The sequence below is a fragment of the Vulpes vulpes genome, chromosome 6 (assembly GCF_048418805.1).
Source record: "Vulpes vulpes isolate BD-2025 chromosome 6, VulVul3, whole genome shotgun sequence".
Classification (NCBI taxonomy): domain Eukaryota; kingdom Metazoa; phylum Chordata; class Mammalia; order Carnivora; family Canidae; genus Vulpes; species Vulpes vulpes.
The window spans coordinates 98,496,482-98,520,500 of record NC_132785.1 but is presented as its reverse complement, the minus strand read 5'-3'; the positions used below and the strand labels follow the sequence as shown (position 1 = coordinate 98,520,500).

General features: G+C 38.2%; 1 protein-coding gene across 4 annotated transcripts in view; it reads left to right on the top strand.

Annotated features, from left to right (window-relative positions):
- Positions 1-24,019, top strand: part of PPP2R5E (protein phosphatase 2 regulatory subunit B'epsilon) — a 142,111-nt gene that overhangs the window by 67,390 nt on the left and 50,702 nt on the right. For all 4 annotated transcript variants that reach the window (XM_026000544.2, XM_026000545.2, XM_072762561.1 and 1 more), the window contains exon 3: positions 10,985-11,181. In XM_026000544.2, coding sequence (XP_025856329.1) covers positions 10,985-11,181 — 197 coding nt within the window. The remainder of the gene's footprint in view (positions 1-10,984; positions 11,182-24,019) is intronic.

The following is a 24,019-nucleotide window of genomic DNA, read 5'->3' as shown; positions in this document are numbered from 1 at the left end:
TAGTTTTCTCTCATCCTTGAATATAAACTATTTTGTTTATTAGAAAAATTAACTAGATTTTTTAAAATGAAGTGTTAGAAAATAATACATTTTATTAGATATTAGTAAGGGGAGGTGATACTTCAAGAAATTAAGGGATTGCATTTTTTAGTTAGGTTTTTGTCATGTAAGCTGGCCTTTTTACATTCATCAGTATTGTTCTCATTAAAAACCATCCTTGTCTATTTTTCCTTTCGTTTCTTTCCTCCCTTCCCTCTCTCCCTCCCCTCTTCCCTCCCTTCCTTCCTCCCTCCCTTATTTCCTTCATTCCTTCTTTCCTTCCACCTTCCACCTTTTTTTGAAATATAACTGACATATAACACTGTACAAGATATACAGCATGTTGCTAACAACTCCCATCTGGTCACATAATTACCATTTCTTTTTTGTGGTGAGAACATTTAAGATCTCTCTAAGTAGCTTTCAAGTCTATGTTATTAACTGTAATCACCATGCTGTACATTAGATTCCTGAAACTTACTCGTTTTATATCTTATTTTATATTTGGAAGTTTGTACTTTCTGACCAACATCTCTCCATTGGTAGCCATCATTTTATTCTAATCTCTGTTTCTGTGAGTTTGGCTTTTTTAGATTTCACATATAAGTGAAATCATATAGTATCTGTCTTTTTATGTCTGACTTATTTTGCTTAGCCATTCTTTTTTTTTTTTTTTTTTTTAATTTCATTTATCTATTCATGAGAGGCGCAGAGGGAGAAGCAGGCTCCATGCAGGGAGCCCGACGTGGGACTCATCCTGGGTCTCCAGGATAACGCCCTGGACTGAAGGCGGTGCTAAACCGCTGAGTCACCCGGGCTGCCCCCATTCTTATTTTTTAATTTGCATTTTGTGACTTAGTATTATTAAAATATTAGGAAATAATTAATTTAATCTAATACTAATATTAATTTAATTTAATACTAATCTTAAACCTTTCCCTCTATTTTTCAGTATAATTTTATTTCCAGAAGAATAAAGTTCTAATTTAGAATTGGAAACATGGAGAAAGAATATTCAATATGTAGAATTTACTGACTGAACTTTTTTTTTTTTAATTTTTTTTTAATTTTTTTAAAAATTTATTTATGATAGTCACAGAGAGAGAGAGAGAGAGAGAGAGGCAGAGACACAGGCAGAGGGAGAAGCGGGCTCCATGCACCGGGAACCCGATGTGGGATTCGATCCCGGGTCTCCAGGATCGCGCCCTGGGCCAAAGGCAGGCGCCAAACTGCTGCGCCACCCAGGGATCCCCCTGACTGAACTTGTATCTACTGTGCACTTACACATTCTAGAAACTTCTCCTGGGGGCTGGGTATTAAAAGATGAACAAAACATGTGTTTGATTCACTGGTTAAAAAAATCTCAATGTAAAAAAAAAAAATCTCAATATAGGTGTCTGGGTGGCTCAGTGAGTTAAGTGTCTGCCTTCAGCCTGGTGATGATTTCAGGGTCTTGAGATCCAACCACATGGCAGGCTGCCTGATCAGCGGGGGGTCTGCTTCTCCTTCTCCTTCTGCTCCTCCCCCTGCTTGTGCTTTCTCTCTCTCTCTCTCTCAAATAATAGGGGAAAAAAGCCAATATAATGAGGCAAGTGCTTCAATGGAGGTATGTGTAAAGTTTAGTGCAAATTTTTTGTTACATAGTTTCTAAGGACTAAGTGGCTGCTGTAAAGTGAGAAGCTCCTATACTATTGTAGGGTATATGATTATCTTCTTCGCTTTTATGGTCATCTAAACACAAATGGAATTGGTATGTCACTACAGCTAGAATTCACTTATCCATGCTACTAGACAAATGGTGGAACAAAGGAGTGATATGACCCCAAATTTCCAGATACAGGCCTTTGGAGAAGTTGTTCCTGGTGCTGAGCAAAGTGAACACTAAGTAGAAGGGAAGGAAAGTCATGGGGGGAGTGTGGAGAACACATGATGGAGTATGTGTGTGTATACGCGCGCGTGCGCACCGCAGGCACATGTGCCATCCTCCTTCTTAGGAAGATTGTTTTTTATTCTGAAATTGCCCTTTCTCTTCTCTCTCTCTCCCTCTCTCTTTTAAAGATATTATTCATTTATTTGAGACAGAGCAGGAGAGGGGAGGAGCAGAGGCAGGGGGGGAAGCTTATTCCCTGCTGAGCAGGGAGCCCAACCTGGGGCTGGATTCCAGGACCCTGAGATCATGATCAGAGCGGAAGGCAGACACTTAATCTGAGCCACCGGGATCCCAGAGCCCACACCAGTACCCCACACCAGAGCCCACACCAGTACCCCCTGCCCTTTCTCTTCTTTTGTTATTCAAAAGAGCCTTTCTTTTTATGAAGTTATAGTGAAAATAAATGTGGCTACCTACTATCTCTTAATGATTGTGTCTGGGAAAAAAGTCAACCTGGTCTTTTTTGTAATTTCATTGATATGTAAAATCCTCAAAAAGGGGAATCACTGACAGAGATATTTTAGAATACTATGTAATTCTTGCAGTCTTCTGTTGGGAGGATATAGCCCAGCATGCTTCAGAAATTTCTTGTGTTCAAAGGCCTGATTCCATCTCTAGAAATAAGCTCTTGGGTGATGAATAAATAATAGAGAGATTGACTCTCTCAGCTGAGGCTTTGGTGGCTTCTGTCCTGTGGTTGAGTTTGGTGGCAGGAAAAGTAATCTACACCTATAATTAGGAATTGATCAATTTTAAAATGTTTTATTTCTTGTCCTGACAAGTTTCATTGACTGCCTTGGCATTAGAAGATAAAGCATGGGGGATAGCTAATATGAAGGGCTGGAAATATAGGAAGTATTTATTAAAAGTTGTGTGTATGTGCAGTGTGCACATGTATGCTTGTGTGTATGTTTTTCTCTATTCTGATTGAAACATAGTGTCAAAATAATGTGAAAGCCTTGAATCCTGTAATTTTGCTGCTGCAGCCACTAGTTTGCAATAGTGGTGACTTTTTGGGTTTTGCTTACAAACTGGAAAGCATGTATTTGTAGCTTTTTGGAAAGGAAAACTAGAGAAATTCACGAAAGAATAATAACAAATAGGTGTTAATTTTTCAAGGTGGGTGGAATAATTAATATATTGTTATTTAAGAAAACTTGAGGGCAGCCCAGGTGGCTCAGAGGTTTAGCACTGCCTTCAGCCCAGGGCATGATCCTGGAGACTTGGGATCAGTCCCATGTCAGGCTCCCTGTATGGAGCCTGCTTCTCCCTTTGCCTGTGTCTTTGCCTCTCTCTCTCTCTGTCTCTCATGAATAAATAAATAAAATCTTAAAAAACAAAAAAACCCCCAAAACTTTAAGTTACCTCTCTACCATTGTTCACTAGTTTGGGGCTGATTTTATGCTGTTTAAATTTTTAAATATGTAAATGTAGAAAAGTCAATCAGATTTTCCTTTGCTTTTAGATTACAACTTTTCTTTACAATTTATCTATCCATAGATCCAGTGATGGTGGCGCTAGTTGTTGCTGTGATTTATCATTGTCACTGTCACCATCATTATCACTGTCGGTACTGGTGTGGGCTCTGGGATAAGATTACTTGGGTTCAAATACCAGCTGTTCAAATACCCACTACTAAGGGCTGCAGCCCTTAGTAGTGGAGTGATGTTGGGCAAGTGACTTAGCTGTTCTGGGCCCCAGTCCTTTCTTCTGAAAGAACTGGGATATTAATAGTGGCCACTCATAAGGTGTTCTGAGGATTAAAGGGGGCTGATGGACGTAAGGAGCTTAGTGCAGTGCTTTGCAATAGTCAGTGTTTATTATCATTGTCTTCATTCTTTTACTTTCACGTATCAGCATCAGCCTTTTCTGCCTTTCAGTTTATTGTTTAAACTTGTTTCAAACTCACACCTTGGTCTCATATTTCTGGATACTATTTAATCTGTGTAGCCATTCTGTAAGACACGTTTTGAACCTGTGAAAATGTGGAAAAAGTGCACACTAATAATTAGCAAAGTGTTTTCTGATCTTCCTAATAGATTGGAAAGAGTTCTAAAGGCAGCCAACTGTACATTTGCTTCTGTACAGCCCAGGCGAAGAAGGATGGTTTCACTGTTGTAGGTGTTCCCAGGGACCTTCCTTTGTGTGGAAATGGAACATTTTCATGGTTAGTTTTAAATAAATTTAAAAGAAAAAGAATTTCGAAGATGAAAGAAGAATTTTATAGTTATTAGTTATTACTTGAAAAACAGTGGTTTTTCAAGTGTGGCCTCACATTGAAATCACTTTGATGCTTTTAAAAAATATGTAGTAGTGCACCACCATCACTGTCCTCAACAGCAACACATGTTTTTTAACTCACTGCTTTAAATACAATAATAAAGTAATTAGAATGGTCAAGTCTTTATATGAATTACCATTAGAATGGTCAAGTCTTATTTTAGCCAACATATTAGTTTTGGGGTAGTTTCTTACTTGTTTATTTAATTGAAGTAGCTTGTGAAATCAACATATTATACTTAGATCTAGTTCATAGGACATGAAGCCTAATATTACTTGATTCATTAGAAGGATTTATAGTTTTGTCTCCCTGTTTTGATGATATATTGCTGGTTGTATTTGTAATTTGTTGAGTGTCAAAAACAATTCCTAATTTAAGCATAGTTTACTAATAAAAATAGGATTCCATTCAGTTTTCCCAAAATAATGCACTACAAAAAGAATGCTTTTTTTTTTTTAATTGAAGTTCGATTTGCCAACATATAGTATGACACCCAGTGCTCATCCCATCAGGTGCCCTCCTCAGTGTCTGTCACCCAGTCTCCCCATCCCCCTGCCCGCCTCCCCTTCCACTACCCCTTGTTCGTTTCCCAGAGTTAGGAGTCTCTCATGTTTTGTCACCCTCTTTAATTTAAAGAGAATGCTTCTTGTATCTGTGTTTAGAAGTAAACTTGGTGGCAAGGATTTGGACAAAGCATAAGGTCAGGCAGTTAGTTAGGCATTTTATCACTTGTACTAACAGACCATGCCTCAGGTCTTCAAGGTTGTCAACTTTGTATTTTAGTGCTAAGCTCTCATTACTACTGTGAAACTAGTTTTCTGTAAATATAGGTTCATATGCTTTTCTCATTGACTTTGTTGAAGTTTTAGAGGTTGTGTGAGGGACTGATAGCATACATGGATGGGGATTTAAACACCTTAGGGAAAGTTCTAAGAGATGAGTTGGGAGTGGGGAATCAAAGACCATGTTTATATTCTCATATGTGCTGGTACCTTTATTTTTTTGTGAGAGTTGCATTTAAAAGGGCCCGGTAATAGCTTAGGACATTTTCAGATGAAAAGCATTGTTAATTTAAGAGGATTTTATTTCAGATCTTTTGAATTGAAATAATTTGTTATAAATATTGTTCTTTAGGAGGTCAAATAATGTTACTGCTTAGCTTCCAGGGCAAGCATAATTTTTTAGAAATATTTATTCACTATATTTCCACATTTATTTTAATAGCCTATGTGTGAAGAGGTTACCAACCCACATCTTTTTTTTTTTTTTTTTATCAGTTTGCATTTTTTCCTATGAAGACATAGCTAGTAAGTGTTATAATGATGAGGGCCTCTCTATTTATTTGGTTGGCCTATTTGCAAGTGTGAATTTAACGTTCTGATTTTCAGCAGCTTCAGTTGAATGGAGTCTTACGGCACCAGACCCAAGAATACCTACTTTTGTTTTAATTCTTCTACCTTTGCGACTTTTTGCTTTGCAAATCCTGACTGAGTCAGGCCTTGAGGGAAGATGGGCTAATATTGGATCCATGATCCTGTGCCCCAAACATCAGATGGGATGGAATGATGGAAGCTAAGGAGGAATGAGCTGCTTTTTCCAGTTCCAGACAAACATCTAATAAACAACCAGTCCTTGAAATCATAGTGAGGGGGAGGGGAATTGTATGTGTGTGCATATAATGTGTGCAACCCCCTACGGAGGTTGGGCTGTGACTAAAATGTATATAGTTCTTTGGACACAAGGAGCATCTCTCTCTCTCTCTCTCTCTCTCTCTCTCTTTTGAGAGGGAGTAAGTGGTTGATGGAGAGAGAGAATCTTAACCTAGCACAGAGCCTGACACGGGGCTTGATCTCACAATCCTGAGATCATGACCTGAACTGAAATCAAGAGTCTGATACTTGACCAACTGAGCCTCCCAGGTGCCCTGAGAATCTTTGTCTCTCTCTCTCTCTCTCTTTTTTTTTTTTTTTTAAAGATTTATTTATCTATTCAGAGAGAGAGAGAGAGGCAGAGACACAGGCAGAGGGAGATGCAGGCTCCATGCAGGAAGCCTGACGTGAGACTCGGTCCCAGGTCTCCAGGACCACACCCCGGGCTGCAGGCGGCGCTAAACCACTGCGCCACCGGGGCTGCCCTTGTCTCTTACTTTGAACTTGCATCTTCCCTCTCCTGTTGAATTCTGTGTCCATGTTCCCATCCCTTTTTGTACTTGTAAATTTTAAAATTATTTGGGTATGAACACCTTAGAAGTAGGAGTAGTCGTTTCCCCCAGCTTATTGATGAAAATTGATAGGAGAATGTTGGGGGATGGTAATAGAAAAGGCATATGGGAGGGGCACCTGGGTGGCTCAGTCAGTTAAATGACAGCCTTCAGCTCAGATTATGATCTCAAGGATCCAGGCATCCAGCCCCACATCGGGCAGAGGAGTCTGCTTCTCCCTCTGTCCTTCTCCTTCTTTTATGCTCTCTCTCTCTCTCTCTCTCTCTCTCAAGTAAATAAGTCTTTCTAAAAAGAGAGAGAGAGAGAGAGGAAGAGAGAGAGAGAGAGAGAGAGAGAGAGAGAGAGAGGAAGGCATATGGGAGAAAATACGTAATGCTGAAAAGGAAAAAGAGGGACAGTGTGGTGAGAAATGTAACTGCCAAGTAGATTGACCACTTAGCTGGTTACTTTTATATTCTTGGGTGAGAAACATATTCTACAAATCAGTGTAATTTTCAGAGTTGTTCCAGAGCAGTAGAATCTGACCTTAGAAATCTTATCAAGCTATGATAGTTGGAGCAGTTATTTCTCATTTAAACAAATACTAACATTAATGGATGGGTTGTTGTGCTAATGACCTTCATGGTATTACATAACCACTTATTGATTCCTCATTATTTATGGTTATGATCCTGTAGAATTCTTCTTCTGGGGGGAGGGATGGCCTGTGTAGACCAGAGGCTTCCATTGGAAGAGATGGCATAAGCATACTGCCTGGTCTCCTTTGGGATTTTAAGATGACCTTTAATTTTTCTAATTTACACTTATTTTTAAATGTCTGTAATTTTTTCCCCACTTTCAATCTGAGTTGCTTTAGAGGTGTTTAGATTTTCAGGTAGCTTGGATTTGGGAGGTGGGTCATTTTGAATTGTTAAAATCTAATGTTAGTGCATTATGGTCAAAATGTATTGCCTATCTAATGTCTTCTTTTTATCATTTATGGTGGGGTTTTTTTTTTTTTTTTTTTGGTGTTTTCTTTATGTCCTTAGTACCTAATACTTTTTATACATGTTTCTTCATAAAGATATTTATTCTGCTTCTGGGACTGGTTCCCTAGACAGTAAACTTATATCATTGAAATCTTTTGGATTACTCCAAGTGTTTCTTCTCTGATCCTGGCCTGGTCTACATTTTCATACCTTTATATAGTTCACTGGGATTAGGAGATGAGACAAGGAGTTTGGGAGCAACATAGCTATTTGAGGCAATCCAGGGGCCAGACATTATAAGAGGAGCCCTTTGCTCAGACTGATTTATGATTTAGGTCTTCCTTCAGTGAGAATGAAAAAAAAATTTAATTGTTATAATGGAATTGGCTCTTTGAGGAACATTCCTCACTCTTTTTCTTTCAGTGAATCTTGATTACTTCAGTTCTTTAGGGAGAGGAGATTATCTTAGAATACTTTAGTCTATGATAAAGGATAAAGAATACCTATTGCTGTATGTGTTAATCTTGGGAATGAGCTAGAGGGGAGATAGATTCTTTATAAATGGGACATGTTGGAGATTAATTTGTTGGTTTCCTTCTGTGTTCTTCCTCTTCTTATCTTTGTACACACCCAGTTTTATGAAATGTGATATGCCTTATATTGAGTTTGTTGCATAGTAGTGAAGAGTCCTGGTTCTGGAGTCAGTCTGTCTGGGTTTGAATCCTGTTTCCACTGCTCATTAGCTATATGATTCTGGGCAAGTCACTGACTTTTTTTGTATCTTGATTTCTTTATCTGCTAAATTGGAAATAGTACCTACAGCATAGGATTGTTGGTGGGATTAAATGAGATACAGTATGTGAAAATGCTTAGAATAGTACATAGTACATAATAAATGTAGCCTGTAGTGCTTATTAAATGTAAGCTATTGTCATTATTCCATTAGGCAGATGGATAGCCTGCTTCACATTTGTCTATGACATTACATCAATTTGGATAAAGCATAAATTTCAACTGCCTAACATGAAAAAAAAAGACTAAATTTTAATTGCCTGAATTTTTAAAATAGCCTAATATATGAGTCTCTTGAATATTATTGCAGTGACCACAAAGATTAATCATTGTTGTCCCTACTTAAATGATGGTTTGCTTTTTGGAGGAAAGGCTATCATTTATAGATGCTTTCATAATTCCTGTGTGTTGAGTTATGCAGTTCTCCATGTAGATGGTCTGTTTTTTTTTTTTTTAATTTTTATTTATTTATGATAGTCACACACACAGAGAGAGAGAGGCAGAGACACAGGCAGAGGGAGAAGCAGGCTCCATGCACCGGGAGCCCGACGTGGGATTCGATCCCGGGTCTCCAGGATCGCGCCCTGGGCCAAAGGCAGGCGCCAAACCGCTGCGCCACCCACGGATCCCGTAGATGGTCTGTTTTTAAAGCTTTATCAAAGTTACTGTAGCAAAAATAGGATTAATTAAATTTTCTTCTAAAGATTTTCGCCTTAATGTTACATTAATAAGATGGTTTTGTTCCCTATGCAGCATCAAAACTTCCATTCAACTTTGAGGTATGGGGTCTGATTTCAGTAGTTAACCATAATGGTCTTTTGCATATAAGCAGTCATTGTTTAAGGATATTTAGCCATGTTCGTAAGCAGCCTTGTTTAGTATTTTTTAAAAAATTAGTTAAATTTTGAACATTTGAAGCAGGTAGCGATTACAGAGAAAGCTTGATCTAAATTTAGTTCTTAGAGTCCAAAGCTAGATTTTTTTTTTTCTTTTTTGAAAGTGATTCAGTGTAGGGGCATGGAATAAGACATCTTGTGGCTTAACTCAAATCCCAGAGTCTTTTTGACTATAAGATACATTAGCTTTTGGAGACCTGTGGGGGTGGTAGTAGGAGGGGAAATGTACTGCTTAAGAATAATTTCTAAATTTACATCTGGTTTTTGCTAAGACTAGCAGTGATGTCCTAAATACCTTTGAAAATATTGACTACTTCTTGTTCCCTCGTATCTGGTAGAGAAATCCTATGTTTTCAGGTGTCCTGTCCACTCTCATCTAGGCTTACCTTAATGTTGATGTTAGTAGGCAGTGTTTTGGGAGAATTATCTATGAAGCCCTTGTTACTTGGGCTAGCGCTTGGGTTGTGGGATGTGAACAAGGGAAGGGAGTTGTGGAGAGGAGTCATGTGGACCTTTTGAATAGGAGCCTAACTCTCACTCCCTTCTGCTGGGGCTACTGGTGGTTGTAAGGTGAGTCCTGTTAGTTGTTGCACTTACCTCCAGAGCATAGGGGACCCATGCTTTAGGGCTGCTATAAAGCATTTACCGGGAGGCTGGTAACTGAGGGTAGCTGCAAGTGACTGGCCAAACATTGTTTAAAGTCCTTGAGTAGCACAGAGGGAATGTGGAAATGTGGCTAGAGACCTGGGCACTATGCCCAGCTTCATAATTCATTCATTGTGGGACCTCAGTGACTGTGTCTAATTTTCTTTTTGGAAAAATAGAGAATAATAATGCTACCTGCTTACTTCTAAGAGTGTCTTGAGGATTAATGAGTTAATCACCTTGGATGAAGGCAGGAGCCTGCTCTGGTCATAATTTCATTGCCCTTGCAAGAGAAGTTCCAGTTTGGGGAATAAAGTAGTGAAAGTAAAACAGGAATGGAATGGATTATCTACAACTTGGTGTGTTTCAAGTCCAGCTGTAGATCATGTTTTCATTCTAACTGGGGAATTTGAATGTAAAATTTTTATCTAGTTTCTAGAAATGACACCAAACCAAATGTCTGATGTGCCGTTTGTGGAAAAAGAACAGATGTTTATTCTGAGAACATATTAATGAGGATGCTAGTGGTTTTCTCCCACTGTAAGGGAATAAGATGGGTCAAAAGAGAGAGCATTGATTTAAAAGTAGAGTTTGCTCTTATTGTCCGATTACTGGTGTGTTCTTTTTGAGAGAATTGATATTACTTCATTTTGTTGTTTTTTTTCAAGTTTCCTTGACAAAGAAACTTCATAGATGTCAAGCCAAAACAAAACAAAAAATATAAACACACACATACAACAGTTGCTTTAAATACCAAGGATGTCAGTGTGAAATTAAAATGAAGTTACTGACATTTCTGCTTTGAAATTTTTTTAGTAAAACTAATTTAAACCAACAGTGAAAACTTCTGGCTTTACCTTATAATGGGAAGTTTGACCTTTTTCAGTGTTTTTGGCTCAGGGGTTTTGACATGGGGGTGTTTTTGGTTAAAATTTGCTTCAACTTTCTAATGGCTCTTGGGATTTTGGTCAATCTTTGGTTGTGGAATAGCAAATGCTGTGCATAGTGTTGGTACCATGTAGTTTTCAAAGACAAGATCTCTGAAGTAGTGGCTGTGGTATCCCCTCCTGCCCATGTGTAATTGTTAAAAAGAACACTGTTGTCATGTGAATTCTTATTTTTTTGAGCTTGCTTTTGAAGTAACTTTCACAGAGAATTCCTGTTACCTAGAAATTGATGACAGACTTACACCATTTCCTTTTTTTTTCTTAGACGTTCCATCCTCAGAGCAGCCTGAACTGTTCCTAAAGAAACTTCAGCAGTGCTGTGTCATTTTTGACTTCATGGACACGCTATCTGATCTTAAAATGAAAGAATACAAGCGCTCCACTCTTAATGAACTGGTGGACTACATTACAATAAGCAGAGGCTGTTTGACAGAGCAGACTTACCCTGAAGTAGTTAGAATGGTGAGTTTCTTTTTTTTCGCCGCGGACACTTTTAAGCACCTTCCATAGCAACTTACAGGTGTATTTATTGCAGTCAGGTCACTGGAGGTCACCTCCACAAATGAGAGCCAGCCTTCTGAAAGCTAAGCTAAAGTAGTTGGAATAATACTAGAATTTGAAGAGTATGATTTCTAGAGAATGAAATCCAGAACTTTTCACCTACAACAGTACTGGAGGAATCAATGACTTCAAAATATGAAGCCAGGATTGCCAGGGTATTCTTGGATTTCTGGCATTGAGAAAAAACAAGACACAGGAAAATCAACACGAGTTTTAGATCTGTGTTTGAAAGATATTCAAGCCCATTGGATGTCTTGATTTTTTTTTTTCTCTGTTCATTGTGGTAAATTAGAAATAGCTTTAACCTTAATAAAATTGTGATTTGTAGAATCTAGTTAAAGCCTGTCCTGGCTTTATAAACTAATCATTGTCTTTATAATCTTGAAATCAAGGGTGATATCTTTCATTATTTTTGAACAGTGTCTTCTTGCACTTTGGTCATTAGGAGTTATGAGGAAACACATTATTAGCATAATGGAAGTAATTATGTTCTTACTGGGTCAATAATTATATTAGTTTTTAAAAAGCTGAGCCAAAATATGGTTTTCTGATAGATTTCTGTGAGAAGATTGCCTTCCTTGGCATCCCAGAAGATCTTGCATCTAAAGAGTATGTGCTTTTTGGGGGAAATGGAGCTCTTCTTCCAACTGGTGAAATTATGCCGCAGAGATCCAAAAGGGTCAGGGCACCCCTGGGAAGCCTTTTGGAGAATCTGGCCCACTCTCTCTACTGCTGAAAATCTGTCTAACTTTTCAATTCAACTTTTATCCTTTGTATTCAACAAATACAGAAGAGAGACATCTGTGATGGAATAGATGTGGTTAAAAATGAATAGTTCAAATTTGGGAAGGGATGTGAATATCATAATTTGAGAAACAATGACTGATGTATGAAGATCATTTCAAAACAATGTCCAATGTATTTCTCAGGTCTATATCTGAGTGTATATTGCATTCTTGTTGTTACTTTACAAGAATATAGTAGCAGAATATTTTGTAGATTAACTATTAACATTGTAGCTCTTGAGCAGTGGTTCTCAACCAGGGCTGATTTTGCTTCCCAAGGTACTTTGGTAATGTCTAGAGACATTTTTGGCAGTCACAACCAGGGATGCTACCAGTATCCAGTGGAGAGAGGCTGGAATGCAGCTAAACATCTTATGCTGCACAGGATGGTTCCCCCAACAATGAATTATCTGGCCTTAAATGTCAGTAGTACCATTGTTGAGAAGCCCTGCTCTAGAGTTTGCATGTTCTCTAAACTTCTTAACCTGATATTAAGGATTTTCTCTAGTTTATCTAGTTTCTATAGAGCATGGCCTATTGGTTTTAACTTACCTGTGTCCTCAGCCGACAGAGGTATCCACTGTTTTATAACTTACTTCTGTATAATTCCATGGATAGTCCATGAATACATAAGCGTATATGAGCAGATAGGTATAAATACACAAGTGGTGGCATACAAAACACACTTATCTGTACTTGCTTTTTTAACTTATAAATATATAGTACATATCAGTACACATAAAGGTGTTTTATTTAGGTTTAAAGCTGTGTAATACTTCACCGTTGGATGCACCATAATTTATTTAACCACTATCCTATGAATATTCATATATATATGGCAGTTTGCCCTTGTGTGAGAACATCTGTATATTTACTGATTTGTTGTCTTTTTTAGTAGCCTTTCTTACCCCCTGTTTCTGGACCTTCGAGTGTTTCCTGACCTTGCCTCTAGTTCTGATTCTCCCTTTCCTTTCCAGACTTGGCTTAAAGTGCCACTACTGATACCGAAAAGCCCCAAGTTGTCTCCTTCCTTCAGTTCCTCCACTTCTTGACAATCCACCCTTTGGGAATTTGTTCATTTGCTGCTTTTTAATTTTTTCATATGTGTTTATCCAAATTTTCTAACTGGACTATAATGCTTCTAGGCAGGAACTGTTCCTGCACATCTCATGGCCTCTGTAATACCTCCTAGCACAGGCCTACCTGGAGTTTGTTGAGTGAGTGAATTCTTTCCTAAATGTAGGCATTTCAGGCTCTTGAATTATGATTAAGCTATTGAATGTCATTGGATTATATTCAGTTTATAAACCCGGTATTTGGGGCAGTCTGGGTGGCTCAGTGGTTTAGCACCGCCTTCAGTCCAGGTCGTAATCCTGGAGACCTGGGATCGAGTCCCATGTCAGGCTTCCTGTAGGCTTCATGTCTCTCCGCCTGTGTCTCTGCCTCTCTCTCTCTGCCTGTGTCTCTGCCTCTCTCTCTCTGTGTGTCTCTCATGAATAAGTAAATAAAATCTTTTTAAAAAATAAATAAATAAACCCAGTATTTGTCATAATCAAAAAATTCTTTTATTCTTATGAAACCAGCTTGGTTTTGGTCTTTTTTTCTTCTTTTTAAGATTTTATTTATTTATTATTCATGAGAGATATAGGCAGAGGGAGAAGTAGGCTCCATCCTAGGACCCTGGGATCACGACTTTAGCCAAAGGCAGATGCTCAACCACTGAGCCACCCGGGCACCGCTAGCTTTGGTTTTTTAAAGGAGACTATTTTCCCTTCTCTGCTACCCTCCCCCAACTCGCTACCCCCCCAATTTTTTTTTTTTAAAGTCTCCTATCAGTTCTGTGTGAATGTATTTTAAAAATATACTTGAGCCCTACCTTAGGAGGTGTTAAATCTATGGCACACATGCTGTTCTAGGACATTAGAAAATTTACTTTCTAGATGGTAGTTTAAGGTTTTCAGAGGTATAGTTTATTTTTCATATCTCATGATTTGTGAAATTGTAGCTGTTAATTTTACAGGGTTCTTAGACAACGTGGGGGTATTTACAGAGCAAGAGCCAGTGTGGGAAAGTAGAAAGAGAAAAGACTTTGCAACCACACAGACCTGGGTTTGCGTGCCAGCTGTGGCCACACTTAACTTGCTCCATCACTGTGGATGGTGCCCTCCATCTTTGGAGCCCTGGGTTTTTGTGTGGTACTGAGACATACATGGGATCGGGGAAGGGTAGCCATGGTCCTTCCTACACTGCTCTGTAAATACTCTGCCTAAGCAAAATTATTGTGCTTTGTTTGTACATCAAGGTTCTCACCACCTCAGTTATACATACAGTCTAGCAAGCAAGGTGCTCATGGCTCTGTGTAAAAAGGGTTGGAACCAAGTCCCCACTTGGTGTCTTCTATCCTCTTCCATATTGCTACCTCTTAGGCCCCTTGTATATAGAAATCCTGGTGCTGCCACTGCTCACTTTGTATCATACCTGCCTTTTGGTGCTTTTCATGAGGATTGGCAGTAATGATGTGTATAAAGCTTTAAAACATGGCAAGCATTCAGTCAAAAATATTATTATTATGTTTTGACTATTCTGTTATGAGGTACTCGATTTTACAATTATTGGTGGGACCCAGAGTTCCTGCTTGTGAACTTAAGATGCTGTCAACTGGATGTCTTGTAGTCTGTTGCCTCAGTGGTTCCCACATTCTGTAATTCCAAGATGATCTGTCAAACAAATGTCACTGTCCCCACCTAGTTTATCTTGTTACTATAAAATGCAGCTGCTTCACTAGGACTAGTGAAGGAAATGGGGGTGCTTTAGTGAAATATCAATGAAATTATAGCTAGGTTTTATGAACTTGGATGAGTCATAATTTATGATGACATGTTCTGGTGTCAGCACTGTTACCAGAAGCCTTTGATTTAACCTGAAGAGACTTATCTTTGGAGAATTCTAATCCCTTTATGGCAAGGAAAGAGTGACAGATAAAAGTAATCTATGAGTTGTGGAAGCCATTTTTAGCATTTAAATGAAGTCTGGATACCACCTCCAGGCTGTTAGAATTAAGAAAGTGTAGTACAGCTCTTCAGTTGTAAATAAAATAAAACAATGTAGCACCCAGCTTACTTGCAGAAGAATTGTGCTGGGTAGTGGAGAGCGCCCCAGGCAGAATTTGTGGAAGTCACTTTCCTCATTTCTCATCTTCCACTTGACTGGTGGTGAGATCTTGGGCAAGTAATTTCTCTCAAGCCCCACTTTCTCCTGTTGTAAATGGAGCGGGTTGATGATGGTGGCCCTTGCATCCCAGCTCTGAAGACTTAGCTCTTTTGGTCAACACAGCCTAAGAAAGTTAGAATGGATTCTCCTTCCAAAATAGTTGTTTAGGTATGTATTTCTCATGAGAGCATATCTGATGGAAAAATGAGAATCAGGGCTTGTAGTTCCTTCAGGCTTTGGCACATTCTGCTTTGTATCATCTCAAGTGTCAGGCTTCTGTCCATGAGGCAGTATTTTTACCACATTATGCTAATGTTTTCTTTTTGGTTCTGTTGCCATGCATCCATTGGAAAGACTTAGAATTTCTGGCTTTCCAAGTAATATTGTGCTTAATCCACCCCCCCAAACTTGAATTCTGTGTATTCTATTCTTTATATCTACACATTTTCCTTTTCAAAAATGGCTCTTCTGGTTATAGTTTGAGAGTGAGATGAAATCTCATTGGTGAAAACATTATTTTAGTTAATTCCAGATAAAGTTTACCGAAAGATTTAGAGCCGCTCTTTTACATTTTGATGATAACAAAAGGCAGGGCCCTGCTCTATCAACAAACTCAAAATCAGGTAGAACGGATATTTGTGAACAAATAATAAGAAAATGTCATATGTGCATTTATAGAGGAATGTACAAGGTAAGGAAGGATTAGAGAGAGGGACAGTTACTCAGAGGTAAGTAGAGATGGTCAAGGAAAGCTATTTACAAAGTGAGTAAAGCCTCAGTAGAATGTTAAAGGTGAATGCGTGTTTTCCAAGTGGCTGAAATAGTGTTGAAATGAAAAAGAGAATTACGTGATGCAAAGGAGTTGCCAGATCCTGTGCTATATTCCAAGAAACACAGTAGTGCTGTGTTGTCACAGCATTATGTGCATGCACACGTGTGTGTGTGTGTGTGTGTGTGTGTGTTGGGGAGTGGGAGGAGGTGAATGGTGACAGTGGAAGCTGTTTATGTGGGCCAGATCCTGAAAGAACCTCACAGACAGTGGATAACCATTGAAAAGTTTGAAGCAGTTGAGTGACATGGTGAGGTTTGTATAGCAATGGCAGGGGGGCCAGAGAGATTGGTGGGGGCTGATACTGAAGGTAGAGAGGAATCATTTGGAAACTGTTCTTGTAGAGAAGTTGTGGAGAGTCTATAGCAAGCATAGGTGTGGAAGTAGAGAAGAAGAAGGATGGCATTCGAGATTCACTTAGCAGGTAAAATTGAAGTCACTTGGCATTTGTGAGTGTTTGGAGTGTGAGAGAGAGGAAGGGGTGTAGGATAGCTTGGCGATTTAGGTGGTTGTGCTCTTGTTTGAGAAAGGTACTGCAGGAGGACGAGCAGGATTTGGATGGAAGCTGAGGAATTGACTTTTGATGTGTTAACTTGGAGGTTATGGGAGACCTAGATGTGGAAAGATTGGTAATTATCAGTATGGGAGGAGGGCAAGAGAGAAAAAGAACAATGATGGAATTTTAGGTGGTACTGGGAAATCATTGTGCTTTTGTGCTGTGGTGGAGGTGGGAGCTAGTGGGTTGAGGAGCACATGAGGTAGAAGGAAGTTGAGATGATAACTGAAGGTAGTGATTACATATACAGTGGTGGAATCTTCGTTAGAATACAATCCTATCATTTCTTTCCTGCAGAAAGTGTACCTTGTTGCACTGACTGTGCAACATATTTTGCTAGTCCTTATGACGTGGCTTTTATTGGTTTCAAAGTCTGCCCCACTCCTAATCTGTGGTTAAATTTCTGTATACCTCAATATGTAGAATATGTGATTTTTTCCCAGCGGTAATATAGTTTTAAGATAAAATATTTTGGACAGTTTTTTCTTCTTTTCTCTTGAAGTCTTTCCTTGAGCCCTAATTATTGTTTCTTGGCCACCATTAGCTTTGCTTTTCCTACTCTCAAATTATACCCTATCATTTGGTTATTTAAGTAAGTGTTTTATCTTTTATATATCCTTTGATTGAACTGGAAGTCACAGCTCTGGTTTGCCACTTAATAGAAAAATCTGGTTTTGTAGAAAATTATAAAGTTACAATTAAAGGTCTCAGAGTCTGCCTGTACAGACTTTTAGGAGTGCTTTTGTTAACTTCACTACACACTTTATTGGCTGAAGGACGGAGAGTTTCTTTTGTAAAATAACTATCTAAAGTAGCCTTGGAAATGATAACTACCAGGGGGGAATATGAAATTTCCACTTTTTTATCTTCTGGTATCTGATAAAGAATGTAACCATACGTCCTGTCCAGGATTTGCCTTGGAGGTGACTCTTCAGACTCAAAGGAGATAAGATCTGACCCATGTGGGGGTGATGGTGGTGGAGATGGGCTGTTTGCTCTATTGAAAATATAAATAATGGGAGAGAATTGAGTGATATCTGGAAAAGGCATCTAGGAACTAAATGCCTAAATTATTAAATTATTGGAACTAAATTATTGGCAAAATTTGAAAATAGGGTAAGTCTAAGAGATAGGACTTGAGAATTAAATTAGAAAGTAAAGAATTCCTTGGTACTTAGAAAAGAGTTTAAAGTTATGATAATGAAGATTATCAAAAGACATTTTTAGAATGAGATCAGAAAGTGTTCTCTACTCAAGGTTAGGAGCAGATTGTTACCATTTGTAATTTATCAGAGGGTAGAGAAACTAGCAGGCATTTTGTCCCTTTCCTTAATGACCATAAATCTTAAACAATAGTATTTTCCTTCTTTGGTTAATGCTCACTTACTAATATTCGTTTAGCATCTTAGGGTGTCTATAGAGACTCATAGAGTGCATGGATCCTCTGATGTTGACTGCAGAATTTTGAATGTCTTGTGTGTATTTTTGTGGTAGAAGATCCATAGCTTTTGAGTCAATATTAGATATATCTATCTCTAGAATGGTTTAAACTTGATTTTACTACATTGCAGTGCTCTGCTAGATGCTGCTCTCTTGGAATATATAAGATTGGAAAGGAGCAGGGTCTTCCCATTTATGGCAGTAACTAAAGATAAAACATGAAGTTGTTAGAATGATTTCACCAATCTGGGCCTGTGGTTTTCTCTGTTGGAAGGTTTCTTCTGGTAATGAGTTCTTTTTTTTAAAAACATGTGTGACTCTAGATTTTCTGTTTTATCTTGTGTCAGTTTTGATAGGTTATTATAATAGTTTCACAATTTAGAGTTAGTAGACAAATACTTAATCCTTAGAATTTCTTCACAAAGGTGTGTACTAATAGAAGATCACCAGCACCTGTACAACTTCTGTGGTTAGCAGCATAATTATCTGCAGCCACTACAACATATGCGTTAATTCAGTCTTCACAACAATAACCCTGTGAGGTAGATAGTAGCATTATATAGATTATTTTATAGATGATTTAAAGGAAGTAGAGGGAGGTTAAGAAACTTGCCCAGAGCTATTCACCTGGGTAATTGGCAGAGCTGATTTGATCTGAGCTGTCTGGCTCCAGAGCCAAAACTCTTAACTGCTATGCCTAATACTTTCCTAGAATCATTCTTTACAATAGGAATGAGGACTAAAACCCAAAGATTGGACTACTTTCTCTGTACTGTAATCTTTTCATGGAGTACTTCTAAATAAATAGGTGATAAGACTTTTGATTAGCTTTTCCCTGGATTTCTTGCTGCTTCTGACAAGGCCAGAATAGTAGGCTTCAGGATTAAATGTTCATTTTACTTAAGAAACAGCTTCCCTTTCACTCTCTCCTCTCACCACCTCACTACCCCGCTTTTGTGTTATTCTTGAATTAAGAGTGCTTCTTAACCCGGTTTTTCCTTCTCTATCACTCCCTCCTGGTATGTGAGAGTGAATGGTATTTGGAGAGTGAAGAAGGGGAGGCCATGTAGTTCAAAACTCTCCTCTCTTCCACCCTAATTACAGTTCTTGAGATGATGCTATCTCCTAAGTTCATGTGCTCCCCACATACTTCTCTGTCCCACCATTAGAAGCAGGCAAGCTCAACCAGCAGCCAAGGCATTCTTACGTTGCTTGCTTAGCTTGAATTTGGAACAAGGGAGTTAGATAATTTGAACATCCCTCCATCTCTGTGACGGCCCCTAATCCTTGGAAGCACCTAAGTATGTACAACGTACTTTTTGTTGTCCTTCCTGGAAAAGTGGTATAGATGGACAGACCTGGGCCCAGTCCTACTACTTACTTAGCAGGGATCTTAGATGAGTTTTCACTTTTTTAAGTTTGTTAACCCACTGTGACTTTATAAGGTTGTGATGTTGTTATTGCTATCATTAGTCATGGTACTTACCTCTACCACCCTTGCTAGACTTGTTTTCTTTCTTTAGATGGATTAATCAGGTTTTCTGGTTACAGGAAAGTCTTGATAGCCTGAAAGATGTTGTTGTTGTTGTTGTCGTTGTTTTGGTCTCTTAAAAGTAACTTCCCATATCTTTTCTCTGTTGACTTAAAATTTTAATTCTCTGTGGGAAATTTCATTTTCATGAAATGAAATGAAATGAAATGAAATTTCATTTTCGAGCCTTTAAAAATTTTTTTTGGAGGACCCTGTAAATCTACATGGGGCTGTGTGTGTATAATTATATATACATGTGTATATATACCACTCTTAGTTTACCTAAATAAACATTTTCCCGATGTACTTGCATATTCATGTCTATATTAATAATTTACCATTTCTCTCCCGCAGACATTCTCTCTTAAGGAATCTGACAGGGATTTTAATGTGTTTAGGTTTAATTTAAATGTGCTAAGGAGTGGGTTTTTACTCAGGAAGCAACTGAGCTACTCATGATTGCTATTTGCTTCATTTACAAGCTGTAGTCCTTCTGGCTTAACTGCCTTACAGATTGTTCAGAGTTTTCAATATACTTAAAATTGTTTGACAGCTGTGACTTGTCTAGCACTGATGTATCCAGTACTATCATCTCACTCTAAGAATGCTCCCCCTCTTTCTTTCCCTCTGCCCTGAAGCTGGCAGCAAAATTCTGCAAGATGAATTACAGTACTGCATTCAAGTTTTGGTTTCTCTTTCCTCCTATCTTTTAATTTGACCTTGAAACTGAAAATATGGTTAGAGGTGTAAAGAATACTTCTGGAAAAATCTAAGAAAAATGTATGTGATTGGATAATACTGCCTATGGTTTATACATAGAAGTGGGTGTTGGATAATTCTAGCACTTGCTGTTCGTTTATGTAGTTCAACCGTCTCTCTGCCAAGGACAGAAGTAAGGGAGGGAGGGATTTCTTACTTGATTCTCTAAGGAGAAAGCTGGTTATACTACTATGATGCATGTGAGCAGGAAAAGACCGAGAAAATGAGCGTCCTCAATGTAGAATTCTCAGAGACAGTAATGCCTTAGGCAGGAATTTGGCAAGAAGACAACAAGCAGGTCATTTCCAGGAGGTAGTTGGCTTCTCACCAGTATTAAAAGCCAAAAAGCCAAACTTGCTCTGTAGATGAAAACCAGAAGGAATATGCTATCCAGTGACTTCTGCGGAGGAAGCTGCTTTTGGAAAGTGAGGATAAGATAAGAGACTTCTAGAATTAAAATGCAGTTAACAATGATGAATAGAGAAAAGTGGGGGTTGGCTGAGCAGTGAAGGGAAAACTAGAAAGACCGGAGCCTAAGGCAGCTGCAGGTCCTGGGCAAGGAGAAACATTGCCAGGAGGGCAAGGGGTGACACATTGTGGGGAGGATGTTCTGGAACAAAAATAGGACTGTTTATAACTATTTGGTAAGTTGGAGAGCAAGTTTATCTTTTCATAATGTGGGTAAGCAAGCTACATTAGAGAATATGATGTTTCTTTGGCTCTTCAGAAATGTAGGTAACAAACAGGGAGCGAGGGGCTGGGCAGATAGTGTTATCTACTAAATGAGCTGCTTTGAAATACTGTGGATTTTCCCTTCCTGAAGAAGTTAAGGCCTTTATGAGAATAGGATAGAATACTCTGGAATAATGCAAGCCTCTTCCTTTGAGGGACTTTTGACCTTTTCTCTAGAGACGTTAGAAAAATTCGTTGAGTTTCAACAATAGAGAAGGTGCTGGAAAGTTGAGTTTGTTATGTGTGCTGCCAGTAGGTACAAACTGGGGAATACGTTGTGCCCTGTTCTGGAAAGTAGGAGTAGTTATTTGAGGGGTAAGTAATCAGAAGGCAGCAATCTTTAAATCCATATTTAAAATGGCAGCTAACAGGGAGAATGGGCCGTTTCTGTCCCCAGAGCCTTTCTTGGCTTCTTTCTGAGGCACTTAGACCTGTACTCCAGCCTCCCCTCCAAGATGAGGCCATTGTGCCTCTGTGAGGCCCCTGAGGGAGAGTTGTCTGTCTTGCCCTCCCTTTGAGTGGTGTATCTTACAAATTGTTATGAAGCTGCATGGGTAAAAAGTGATGTTAATCTATGGTCATATTTAAATCAGGTGTGTTTTTTGTTTTCATAACTCACCAGCTAGCCCAAGGTCTGTCTTACTAATCAAGGGTCACAGAGACAGAGAGAGACACATCGAGAATAAGGGACAGTGACAGTTTGGGCGTTTTCCTGTTTATTTATAGTGATTTCAAATAAGAACACAATTGCTGGAGATGTACATCAGAAGCCTCGAGTACTTTGTGTGTTTTTTAATTCAGTATTTAAGAGGTTTAATTTTTCTTTAACGTTAGTTGATTTAGCAAATGTTAAAATATATGAGTCCTCAAAAAAGCCCCATGTTGGTTACTGTTTTATCAACTTGGGCACTTTGGTTCTTATAGAAAGTACTTAATTTAGCAGTTATAGTACCTTTTTAGGATTGAGGAGCCAAAGTCCCTGCACAATGAAATGTGGCAAAAAACCTGGTATTGCGTGGCTAGCCTCTCTTTGGGGCATGCGGCCTTGACTGCAAACACCAGCCAGTTCGAGGGCCCACTCTGTATTTCTACACAGTAAGCACTATGACTACTGCAGTGTTTACACCTCTATTTTTGGATTCTAAGATTTTAATATCAACAATCTTCACTTTTGGATTCACTGTTACATTTCCAATTTTGGAGACAGTGTAATATAGTTGTCTCTGTGTGTGAAATACCATTTCCCTGTGATGATTTTGTGTGAGGCTATCAGACTCTAGAGAGAATTAATTTAACAGTTATTGCCACCACTACAGCAGGTAAAAAAGTTCTTCTTATTTTGACCAAAGTTTATTTTTTATTTATTTTTATTTTTTATTTTATTATTATTATTATTTTTTGACCAAAGTTTAGTCTTGCAATAGAAGCCTAATGATAGTGGAAGGTTCATGGTTAAGACTTGTGAGCAATAAGGCGAGAGGCAGTGATGGGTCTAGATTACAGAGTTCTTGGCAAGTGAAGCAGAGGAGACTTAAGGTTTTTGAACAGGAGATGAAATGTAAATGATACTTATTTTTCTTTCTGTAGCCCCCACCTAGGAAGTCTGTACCTTTCTGCCAGCAGCTTTAAGGAGGTTTAAGGCTGGCAGATTTAACCCAGGATGGCTGATGGCAGAGGGCTCTTGTCCCAATGTAGTCAGATGGTGGCAAAGAAAGAGGAAATGGAGAATATATAAAGGAATACAAAAAAAAAAAAAAAAAAAAAAAGGAATGCCCCATTCTTATATTTTTCCCCTGTGCTTTTCAAAGAAAATTTGAAACCAGAGGACAAAAAATTATCTATAGTTTCGTTATTTAAATGCAGTCACTGTTCACATTTTAGCCAATTTTCTTCTAGTCTGTTTTTTTAAATGAGGCTTTCTCTTAAATTAAACAAGAATTCAGATATACTTAACTCACAACATAGATTTTAAGAGCAGATCTTAGGCAGTGACTGTTCAGTGAGTTTAATAATTCTATGTACTCATATAGCCATAACCCCAGATTTAGAACATTGCCATCATTCAGGAAAATCTTTGTACTCTTTTCCTTTTTCTTCTTGTTAAATATTTTTTCTCAAATCTTACTATATATGGGATAAATATATCTCACATATATATAAATTGTATTATCTTACTATATTACTTTATTACATAGTATATATAATTATATGATTTTAATTAAAATTTTTTTCTTTAGCATTGTGATGTAAACGTGCTTTCAGTGTAATTAAATGAAGTGAAAAAACATTCTAATGGCTATCTAATATTCCATTATGAGGATATATGATTGTCTACTTAACTATTTTGGGACATTTAAGCTGTATCCAAATTTCCACTATTAAAAATAGCACCACCAGTAGCACCAAAGAGACATTGTGAAGGCATAAATAAAATGACTTAAAGCAGATTCAGGAGAGGAAGAGTTAAAGTTCTAAAGGCTTAGAATGATGAAGGTGAGAAGAGAATTCTAAAGGGAAGTGGAGGTCAATGAGGATGAGATTGGTTTTGACTAGATTGAATTTGAGATCTAGGGAGATGTCAGAACTGCTCTGTTTATAACTGGAAAAAGTGAAATTAAGGACATCCTAGTGCCCTGGAAACAGAAGTCCTAGTAGAAGTGAGGACAGAAAAGTGATTATAGAGAAGAACATTGTGCCATGGGTTCAGTTTTATGCTACCTTGAATTCTAATGCTGATTTTTTTTTTGGGTGGGGATTTGTGTTGTTCATTAGGTGAAATGATGACTTTCAGGCATTTGTGTGACTTGTATATTCATGATCTCAAGATCCAGAATATGCTTTCTTTTCTATTTTGCTTCACACTAAGACCTATTAATGTGGTTGGTGTTAATTCTGAG